At 36.7% G+C, this 12,068-nt stretch overlaps 1 protein-coding gene across 1 annotated transcript; it reads right to left on the minus strand.

Moving 5' to 3' along the window:
- Positions 1-8,955: 8,955 nt before the first annotated feature.
- LOC112028996 (uncharacterized protein At4g02000-like) lies at positions 8,956-9,495 on the minus strand. The gene has a single exon (XM_024061684.2). It carries the CDS (start codon positions 9,493-9,495, stop codon positions 8,956-8,958), a length of 540 nt encoding a protein of 179 aa, XP_023917452.1.
- Positions 9,496-12,068: the final 2,573 nt, after the last annotated feature.

Below are 12,068 nucleotides of genomic sequence, written 5' to 3' on the forward strand. Positions count from 1 at the left end.
TGTTTTCTATGTAATAGCAAAGATAAACTTGAGCCTTTCATGTAATTTGTACTAAAATGAATAAATTACATAAAATAGCTCAGATAATTTTTTTTTTTTTTTTTCATATTAGCTATCGGGCTTATAATTTTTCCAATTAAAATCTCAAACTATTTCAATTTAAAATTCTTTGTCCATCTTTGCTTTTCTTTTTCGTTATTTAGATATCAACAAAGCAAAGAAAAAGAAAAACCGTTGATAAAATTTTGCATTCCCCCTAATTAACTGACTTAAAACTTTATGGAAAGCTTTCTCTCTCTATCGTCTCTATTCAACAGCCTGTCAAATTTATTTAAGAACAAGCCCGAAATAAAAAATGCTAAAATAAATTAAGAATAATAATGTGACAGCAAATTTATGTGAAAATATAGAGCAATAAATTCTATTTTCTGACTAGTGAATACAGAAAGAAACGATACATTGGGATTAAAAATAGAAAAGAAAAAAGAATGGCAATTAGGTGGTTTAAAAGAAGAACAAGGGTAGAGCTGGAAAAAGCAAAATGGTGTGTTGCCGAGTCAGCTCTAGACACGAAATTCATCGCGGTTTTGCACGCGTTGTTGTTGAGTTGTGTTGTTCTGTTCTCTTTTTCTCTAGAGAGAGAGAGAGAGAGAGAGACCCCACTCTCCGGCGAGTGGGGTCCATCGTCAGAGCTAAAGAAAAACTAAGGCCTCGCTTTGACCGGGTCCGGGGTCCTCGTACTTGTCTTGATTCCCTGCGACGCGTCCGCATTATCCACACTGATCCACCGCTCGATTTTCTGATCTTTCAATGGTCCCACAGCTCCCAAGAAGCTCGTTTAGCCATTCAGGCCGGCGACAACGCCCGTCTACCTATGATATCATGGTCGGCCCCACTATTTATATGGAGAATAATACGGCTTGGATTTTTTTTGTTTGTTTGTTTGTTTTCTATAAATTATTACACATTCGATTTGGTTCTTCTGATGAACAAGAGCAAACAATAGTCACAAGACTAACAATTTGAGTTCAGAGTTACAATTCATAGTATTATACCTCTTTCTTTTTCTTTTTTCTTTTTTTTAGAAGAAAGATAGTAGTTCTTTATATTCATAGAATATTGCTATATTAGCACATGCATAGGTATACTTATATCTTAGTACCCTAATAGGTTATAGTTAACTCAATTAATAAATTCTTTAATGGTTGAATAAAAGATCTAAGATTTTATTCATGTCTATACCAAAAATCGACTGGTTTATTGCTTTAATAATAAAGAACTATCATCAATAGCGGACGCTATAGATTGAAACTCTCTCTTAAAAAAAAAAAAAAAAACTTAATACACTATAGTAGAGAGTTTATAAATGAATTAAATGAGTTGAAAGTGATTGATAATTTGATATGGGAAGTTAAGAAATACTATCAAAGTGTACAATTATCTCTTTATGTCACTATATTAGTAAAAATAAGGCATAGGAATTAATAAATAATATTGGAGGTTTTAGATAAAAATTCACATATATATTGATAGCTATGATAATTGTTCTTTATCATTTGACTAAAATACCAATGATTTTTTTAGGTAGAATTTATTTATTTGATGATAATATACTTTACTAATTTCATTATTATTTTTAGATACGATAGGTTTTGAACTTGTAAACTACAACATTCACTCCATGATAACTGTTTTTGCTATCAAACAATGACACCAATCAATTCTTGGTGTTAGCCGAATTCAGACTAGTGAATTAGTTAAGTTAGCTAGAACTTCCCCTAAATCCTAATTCCTCCTAATTTCATAGTGATAAAATAAAATAAAAAAGAGTTTAAGAGGGAAAGGAATAAAATTTCTCAATTAAACTCCCAAACAAGATGATTCCCCCCCCCCCCCCCTTTCTATTCCTCGGTATTCCTCTCCCCTTAAAACAAGCTATAATGGTCTGTTTGGCCATGTGATTTTATTTGGTATTTTGAGTTTTAACCATCTTAATGAGATCAAGAAAACAAATAGCGTTGTTGGCGAGCAGTAGTGTTTTCTTACTTAAAAATTAAAAAAAAAAAACGGTTGAATATTCTGATTTTTAGTAAAATATTTTAGTTATATGTTTGATAGTATGAATCAAATAAAACTATCTTATTTTCAGTGTTTATACTTAAGTTTTGTTAGAAAATGGTGATGTAGTATTTCATTCTCTCACATAAATAATAGATTTCCAATTGAATAGTTAATATAAAATACATAGACACAATTTAATTTAAAAGTTTAAGCCAATGAGTTTGAGCCTAATTACGTTATATTAACGATTCATTTTTCTTATTATTATTCAATGTAGAACTTCACTCACATATGTATATCTAACAATATAAATGATAAGTTACAAAAGAGTATTGAGTTTAATTTATTAAGGAAATATATAATCAAATGATACAATAATGAAAGAAAAATAAGACACATATTAAGAAAAGTAGTGTTAGATAATCCATTCACAACAAATTTCATGATATTTTTCACAAAAATTGAGTTAGTGGGCTTCTGTTGATTCTCTTCTAGGTCTACTACCGAAATCACTTTAGCCATTTATTATTAACAACTTGTTAATTGTAAAATATTTTTGTGTTAAAGTTTTTGAATTAAGAATGTCAACAACACACACAGATATATATATAGAGCAAGTTCTAGTGTTGTCAAAGCTAAACCCATCTGGAAAAGAATTTTGATTACAAGAGATTGTGCCGGCCTAACTTGAAATGGTCTACGGAAAAAAAAATCCAAAAAAGTAGATTAAAAATAGTGTCTGTCTAATCTACATCATGTGACAGTGTCACCCATAATTCAGTGCATTAGAGCCGTAAAAGTAGCATAAAATGAGAGTAAACTGTAAACGAATCAAAAAATAGGTAGTTACGACTTGAGACACAAGGAACATGTATTATCCACATGAAATGATGACGATGCATATACTGACAATAGGCTCGGTCCAAACCTTGTTTGTTGATGCTGATCCAAGCTTTACTTGCTTTGGTGAGGTCAAGCATAATAAATTTTGGATGTGGATGGGCAAAGCTTTAATTAAACTTTAAGTAAAGTCTTCCTTCAGTGTTTAATAATATATATATATATATATATATTTTTTTTTTCCAATTTCTTGTCATATCGATTGGTTCTAAGCCCTAACTGGGACCAGTAACTGTTGTCTCACTCTTCTGCCATTTTCGTCATAGCCAGAATATTCGAGGATAATTAATATTGGCAACATTTCTCTTTCCATCACGGTCATCTTAACAGGAAAGGGTAAAAAAATAAAGAAAAATAAGGAATAAAAAAAGAGAGACAAAGTAACAAAAGCAATGGACTTTCCCTATCTCCTTGTATCCTAGAATATTAAAGTATTAGTTTAGTTGCTTGAGTACCTAAAGTGGTTCGTTCTATTAGTACTGTAATTTTCCAATTAAGAATCTATGTCTGTTTTTAAGCTAGCTATAATAATTTTCTAATTACAGAGATACCTTTTAGCCCCCCAAAAAAAAAGAAGGGTGTGGCTTCTAATTACGGATCTATGAAGATCCCTAACTAGGAGTTGAATAAGTATCATATATATATATATATGCAGCGTGAAAACTACAACACTTCTAATATTGCATTGGACTAATGTTATGATGTTGTGTGTCTGACTTTCATTGCGTCACATGGGCAACTATAAAAATTAGAAGAAAAAAAAAAAAAATGTCACATGAAAACGCATGTCATAGTAATGACTATAATGTGTAAGATGTAAGATGTGGAAGCAAAAGTCTGATTCAACTGATACTGACCATTAATCCATGTGAATAAATCATCCAGCCAATGCAACATGCATGGTCATTTAAATGGTGACTATTACAGGTCTTGCAATATAACAATAGGAATGATTTAACAAAAAATTAACAAATAAAACAATAGGGATGGCATTTTTATAAGGATGGGTATTTTTATAGTATTTTATATCTATGCGTATATATCCATATATTTTCAACTCAAACGTTGTCTATCATTATTAAAGGAGTCAATCTTGTATCGGAAACGTACCGGTTGATCAGTAGAAAGATATATTTTTGTACCGATCAATATTGGTGTACCGTTTCAAGTTTATTGCTCTATATATATATATATATATTGTAGGGATCAGATTTTGGCTCTTCTTCAAGTTGAGAGAGTAGGCCCAGATCCAGTTTGCCCTTCAATGAATTTATAGAGAGTGGGCTCAAGAACTAGGCCTTAGTAAGGGGTGCAACTGCCCTGCATGGTTGCATGTGGATTTATCAACTTAAATATGAATTGGGATGCACAATGATGCTCCTAGAACTGGTCTTCCGAAGCTTGGCGTTCTTATTACTTCTTTTAAGATTGATTACAAAGGTTTAGAGGACACAGGTCACTACAGGACTTCTTAATGCCGATCCTCTGTCCCCCTTTCAGGAGAGACTCCTTACGTTATATACCTCTCTAAATTGATCCTAACCCTCCATTTGTTGATCAGTCAGGCCACCACTTGAGAGCCTGTCCCATCAGCCGCATCCCCATTCCTCCAGTGGGTTGCAGCACTCAAGGCAGCATTGTTCAGGAGTCCTGTCCTCATTAATGCGGTCAAGAGGTTAGTTGAGGGCATTCAATGCAGAGGTGACAGCTCGCCTAAGACTTGCTCCTTTGCCGTGCTCCCGTCGCCGACGCGTGGCACTGGAACCTCTCCTCCTCGGATATTCAAGAAGACCCCTCTTTGGTGGGGTGGTGCTCGTGTTCTTCCGAGGTCTCGGATGCCCGAGGACGGGGCCATCCTCGGATATGTTCCTCGGGGGCCGGACCTCGCGCTTTCATCCTCGGACCCCTCATGCATCCTCGGCGCGGGCCTCTGGGCCCGGTTTGAGGTGGGCCGAGGCTGCCTGATTTTCTGGCCCCACATATATATATATATATATATATTATAACAAATATAAAAGTTCACCATAAAACATTATCTCAATTCAGAATAAATTATTCATGGTTTTAGACTTTAACATCAACAAAAAAGAAAAGAAAAAACACAATATAAAATACAGAAAGTTTAATTGTTCATTGCATATTAAGAAAACAAATAATACAAACAAGTTAATGCAAATAAGTTACCATTCTGCCTTTACAAAAATTCAAAAATTACAAAAAAAAAGAAGAAGCTTTTTTCTATATCGGCCGGTACACCCAAAATTGGCCGATACGCCTGGTACAAAGTTAGTATGTCTGGTATTTGAACTGGTACTAAACGTTGACATTTTGATACCGGTACATGTACCAATATGATATATACCGGTACGGTATTGACCACCTTGATCATTACTCTATTTGGCTTTAACAAGTGATAATGAGACATTGAATCACACTTTTTGTATGAATTTGTTAAGAGCTAAGCTTATGCTCAATGTATTAATGCACTGGACACATTAAAATTTGGACAAGTGTTTAGTCTGTTTGTTAATCCATGTGTTACTCCACATAGGAGGCCTATTATATGCTTGTGAAGCGCTCACTTTTTTTATTACCACCAGTTCCGTCGTAGTAGCAAATTTTGAATAAAAGGCGATAATATGCAGTTAGCTCTTTGGGTTTTTTGTTTTTGCTTTAACAAGAAGTGATAATGGGACACCTTTTTTGTTTGAATTCATTAATGCTAGTGTAATCCATGAATACCTTCTCTCTCTATCTCTTTTTTGGTAGAGGTTCTTTTTGTTATTCTGCCATGTGTCTTTTGAATTTGATGGGCTTGTCTTTGGATTGGTTTCAAATCAGGGAGGTCGAGTTCACTACTGACGTGAATTGACGGATATTAATGTGTTACTTAACTCAACCTTGTGAGCTTATAGTCCATTTAAAATAGTATTGTGTCCTACAATTTGCCCACCAACCTTANTTTTATCTCTTCTTACATGTATGTCTTGTGTTGGGGCTGAAAAAAGAGTTGAGTTTTGCCTCTGTTTATTTGTTGCCCGGATGCATCTTCATATTGCTTCAAAATCTCCAAGATGTGAGTGCACTCCTGTGAAGTTGCCCGACAAAACAGCAAGCTGTCATCGCCAAAGAACAAATGTGAAACTTGTGGGGCTGCACCACAAAGAGAGACTCCTTAATTGCACCCGAGCATTTAGCTTATTGTATAAGAGAGTGTAACCCCTTTGCACATAAGAGAAACAAATAAGGAGATAACGGGTCCCCTTGGCAGAGGCCCTTTTTGGGGGTGAAGTTGCCACGGGGTTCACCATTAACCAATATAGGGAAAGAGACAGTTTGAATGCAAGATTGAATAATAGATATCCATCTATTGTCAAATCCCATTTTTCCATAACTTTTTCAAGAAACACCAACTCCACTCTATCATATGCTTTACTCATATCCAGCTTAATGGCCAAGCATCCCTTTTTTTTTTCTTTTTCTTTTTTAAGGTGATGGAGTGTTTCATAGGCTACAAGGATGTTGTCTGTGATTAGTCTATCTAACATGAATGCACTTTGTGATTCTGACACCAATTTTGGCACGATTTTCTTTAGGCGGTTAGCTATTGTTTTGGACACAATTTTGTGCAAGACATTTCATAGGCTTATAGGTTGGAAATCAGTTGCTTTTTCTGGTGATTTTGTTTTTGGTATAAGTGCTATATATGTGTGATTTAGACTAGCTAGCATGTTACCCAAATCCAAAATAGCCAAAGAAGCATCAATGACATCTTGACCAATAAATTTCCAACAAGATTTGAAAAAAATGGGAGACATACCATTGGGCCGGAGCTGTTAGAGTCTTCATCTGCTTTAGAGAAAATTTGACCTCATCGACTATGAAATCTCTTGTCAGATCAGAACTCATAATTGGGGTAACCTTTGTGTCAATCCCTTGCAAGATCTGGTCGAAATTAGTGGGCGAGATGGATGTGAATATTTGCTTGAAGTACTCCACCAATCTGTCCCTAATTTGTTTGTCATCTGTCACCATTGTTCCGTCTTCCAATAGCAACTTGGAAATAAAATTTCGTTTATTTCATTGTGTTGCTCGACAATGGAAGTAGCTCGTGTTCATGTCTCCACTCTTCAACCATTCCGACCTAGATCTTTGGTGCCATAAGCACTCTTCTTTCACCATGAGCTCGTACACCTCCCTTCTTAAAACCCAAACCTGTTCATGATTTGCACCAGCCATTGTCATGGACTCGGCTTGGACTAGCTGTTTCTTCTTTTGATTTAGCATGTGCCGTATATTACCAAAACTCAATCTGCTCCATTTTTGCAAGCTTGACCTACATGCCTCTACCTTGCCAATTAACCTTCCAACTGGCTCCCTATAGTTATGACCGTCCCATGCTCTCTTGATAATCCCCTCACATGCTTCATCTTTTAGCCAAACCGCTTCAAATTGAAAAGGCTTGGATTTTTTATAGAATCTAATATTCTCATCGTCAGAACATAACCACAAAGGACAATGGTCTGATAAGGTACCTCTAAGATGATGAATGCGACCGTTGGGAGCAATTGTATCCATTTTGGAGTTGCCACCCCTCTATCCAATCATATCCATGTCACTCCCACATCAAATTGGTTGTTACACCAAGTGAAAGGAGTACCGACAAAGCCTAAATCCAGGAATCTGCAAAAATCCAATGCTTCTCTGAATTCCCTCATCTGTCTTTCTGGTCTTACGGGGCCTCTCTTTGTCTCATCAGGTTTTGTAATCTCATTAAAATCCCCCACACACATCCATGGTAAGTCCAATTTTAGGCTAAGGTGTTTTAGTAGTGCCCAAGAATGTTCCTGGTTGACTGTTGTTGGATTTCCATAAAAACCCGTCAACCGCAAGGCGTCATCCATTCCTGGTTGACTATTGCATCTATAAAGCTTGGTGTTGAGTCCAGAACTGTAAGATTGATTCCATCCTTCCAAGAAAGGGCCAATCGGCCCCTTGTGTTAACCCGCGGCTCTATAAAAACATTCTCTAGGTGGAGCTTCGAGCAAAGAGTTTTGAGCTTGTGATCCTTTACTCTTGTTTCCATGAGAAAGAGAATGGTGGGCGAGTGTTTTTTCACCAATTTGGTGAGTTCATGAACTGCACGTGATTGCCCCAATCCACGGCAGTTCCAGCTGAGGCAATTCATTAACCCTGGCGGGGCTGATGGACAGCCTCTGCCAATTCAAGTTGTTCGTCATTGCCGCCTTGAATATGTTGCTGTTTGTTAGGACCATCTAGTGCAGCACTTGATTCAAAAGCTCCACGTTTTTTTCCCAAACTATGCTCTGAAACCAGGACTGCTTTGGTTGTTGTTGGACATGTTTTTTGTGTCCAAGTTGGGAGGACTCGAGTTATGCCTGATGTTGGCTTGGAAACCCTAGCCGCCTTGAGGAAGTCACGTGATTCACTTGTTTTGTCATGGCACGCCTCTGTTTTGGTGGCACGTGATTTTTTGTTTTCTTGAAAAAAGATCCGTTGTCTTACTGCTGTCTTGTGTTTTCAATTCCGAATTATTCTCCTTTAATTGCGTATTGGATCCCTCATAATTCGGTGGAATAACTAATTGGGTATTGATGGTAATTGAGTGCAATTGAAAGTCATGCTGCTGTGGATCAATCAACGGCTCGGAATTCATGTCTATCTTAAAAGTATATTCAACCCCACAATTAATGTCTCGCTCCGTTTGGGATTGTAATTCAGCCTCACAATTAATGCTACTTTGTACGTTACACTTCAGCTCGTTGGTGGACGGTTGGCTGACTCCGAGATTGTTTGTTTCACTTTGACCAGCGGTTTGATCCTTTTCCTTGACTATCATTGATGGTTGTTCAAGGTTTGTAGTCACCTCGACCTCCATAGGTGTAGTTGCAGAAGTAGTTTCAGCTTTTCCCGTGATGTGTAATATCTCGGCACTATCATTCCCATTTTTCTTGTTGAGGTGAAAGCTAGAGCTTACAAACCTGGACTAAACTGTCTATCTTCTGACTTTAGGGTTCCCTCACTATCAATCCATATCTCGCACTCCCTATCATCGTGGGTAAGATGTCCGCACCAATAGCACACATTTGGAAGTCGCTCATACTTGAAGCTTATCCAAACTTGCTTCCCATTCTTTAAAGTAATGAGCCTACCTCGACATAAAGGTAAAGATAAATCAACACTCACCTGTAATTGAAGGAAATTCCCTCCATCAATTTCCTTGAAATCTTTGGGAATGGTCACTTCCCTAATCACTCCATTAATCTTCAAAGCCGCTTCCTTTGTCATGTTCCGTGGTGGTATGCCATGTAGTTGAATCCAAAGGCTTACCCTTTCAAACTTGACCTCACCTATTAGCGTTTCTTTGTCGTATTTTTGCATTGCCACCAAATACTTTTCAAAACTCCATGGCTCACTTGCTATGATTCTATCAACATCATTCTTGTTATCGAAAGTGAATAAACCATGTGGTCTCCATAATTCTAGATTTTGAAACCATTCCGAGCCCTCCATATCAGGTTGAAGGTACGTGCAATGGCATCAATGCTTAGATTTCTCTTCGTGAAGAACTTTGTGATGATGGAAAATTCCTCTAGACTGTCAGCAGACGTTAGGCTGCATCATGGGCCCTTTCTGTCAATTAGGGTCAGACAGCTCCAACTTTGCGTGAGATCTTCCATTGCCCTCTACATGATCTCACTCGAAAAACTTATCATTGTTTCCCTAAACCCTTGAAAAAAAACCACTAGCCTTGGAATAAACTTGTTACTCCAATGGAACACTAGACAACACCTTTAAACAGAGAAGGGACAATCTAATTCTACCACGCCAAGCAGGGCTGACTCAATAAGTGATGCAATTGATGCAATTTCCTAAGGCCCTCAAATAAAAGAAGGCCCCCACTTGTAAAAAAAAAAAAAAATTATATATATAATTGTAGGTACCAGATTTGGGCTTTTCTTCAATTTGAGAGAGTAGGCCCAGATCCAGCTTGCCCTTCAATGAATTTATAGAGAGTGGGCTCAAAAACTAGGCCCTAGTAAGGGGTGCAACTGCCCTGCATGGTTGCATGTGGATTTGTCGACTTAAACATGAATTGGGATGCACAATGATGCTCCTCGGACTGGTCTTCCGAAGCTTGGTGTTCTTATTACTTCTTTTAAGATTGATTACAAAGGTCCAGTGGACACAGGTCACTACAGAACTTCTTAATGCCGATCTCCCGTCCCTCTTTTAGGAGAGACTCCTTACGTTATATACCTCTCTAAACTGATCCTAACCCTCCATTTGTTGATCAGTCAGGCCACCACTTGAGAGCCTGTCCCATCAGCCGCATCCCCATTCCTCCAATGGGTTGCAGCATCCAAGGCAGCACTGTTTAGGAGTCCTGTCCTCATTAATGCGGCCAGGACGTTAGTTGAGAGCATTCAATGCAGAGGTGACAGCTCGCCTAAGGCTTGCTCCTTCGCCGTGCTCCCGTCGCCGACGCGTGGCACTGGACCCTCTCCTCCTCGGATATTCAAGAAGACCCTTCTTTGGGGGGTGGTGCTCGTGTTCTTCTGAGGTCTCGGATGCCCGAGGACGGGGTCATCCTCGGATAGGTTCCTCGGGGGCCGGACCTCGCGCTTTCATCCTCGGACCCCTCATGCATCCTCGGTGCGGGCCCCTGGGCCTGGCTTGGAGTGGGCCAAGGCTGCCTGATTTTCTGGCCCCACAATAATATATTTATCTATCTATTTTAATTAACAAAAATTTTAAGTACTTTTATTGGTCAACAAAATGCATTAAAAATGTCTCATTGTATCCTAAAATGCAGAAGATTAAAAAGTGAAAAAACAAAAATAGTCAAACTTTAGCTAACAAAATTAAATTTTAAGAGACAAATTTATTAACTCATTCTTGAAATATGCTAAAATCAAAATTAATACCAGACAAATTCATTAATAATACAACATAATTTTCTTGAAATATACTAAAATAGAGATTATAAATTTCAAAAACAAAAGAAAAATCTCTCATCTCTCTATCTCTCTACCTATCCATCTATATTCTTACCTTTCCTTTCTTCATTTTGATTTTTGATCTTTTTCTATAAGCTCAGTCTAGCTTGAAACCTTTTTTTGTTGATTTCCTTCAATTCAAAGTAAATTCAAAATTGAAAAGAGGTAGCGTGGGCCGTAGGCATACCAGAGGTAATTTTCTCCCCCTCTCTATCTTTTCGAAAATTAAGATGAGGAGTCTGCTATTTATTCAATTTTAAAAAAAAAAATTTAGTCTATTTCACTACATGATTGATTGATAGGAGTTATAGGAGAGCACATTTTTTGCACATAGCTATGGGACAGGCTGGACATTTGCATAGTTGCACACTGCACAGCAGCACAGGCTGCACAGTTGCGCACTGCATAGCAGCACACTGCACACTGCACATTGTACAGGTTGCACAGCGTACCTATTTGAAGACTAAGGACCTATTTGAATTGAAGGGAAAATAACCTAAACATTACTACTAAAACACTGAAAAAAAAATAAACTAAAATTTAGAATAAATAAATTACATCAGACAGGCACTCATGTAACATTGTAACTTAAATTTATTTGTTTTGACTTTCAAAGTATAACATAAAAATTAAGTTGAATAAGGTTTTTAACTTTCAACAATATTCCAGGTAAAAAAAAAAAAGGTTAAGTAAACCAAAAATATAAGTAATGAATCACCAAGGAGAGAGATGTATTATTTGTTTTAAGATGTTAACAGTAAGCATAGATGTCTTTGTCCATTAACTTGTTTTCTACCATAAAAAGGAAAATATATTTAGCAAAAAATAAAATTTTATTTAGTATTTTACTTTATATTTTACCAATTATAGATTATACATTCATTTTATTTCCCTTACAGACTAATCAAAGTCTCTAAAAAAAAGAAGTCTAAAACAGGAAAAAAAAAACAAAAAACAAAAAACAAAAACAAAGACAAAAAAGGGGAATATATATAATGCAGTTTCCCCTACCTCAATAAATTCAAAAGTAACAACAAGGATGGAAAATTCAAATCCCAAAAATTTTCATAAAAAAATATAAAAAAT

This window comes from Quercus suber, unplaced genomic scaffold (genome assembly GCF_002906115.3).
Source record: "Quercus suber isolate HL8 unplaced genomic scaffold, Cork oak 2.0 scaffold_789, whole genome shotgun sequence".
NCBI lineage: Eukaryota > Viridiplantae > Streptophyta > Magnoliopsida > Fagales > Fagaceae > Quercus > Quercus suber.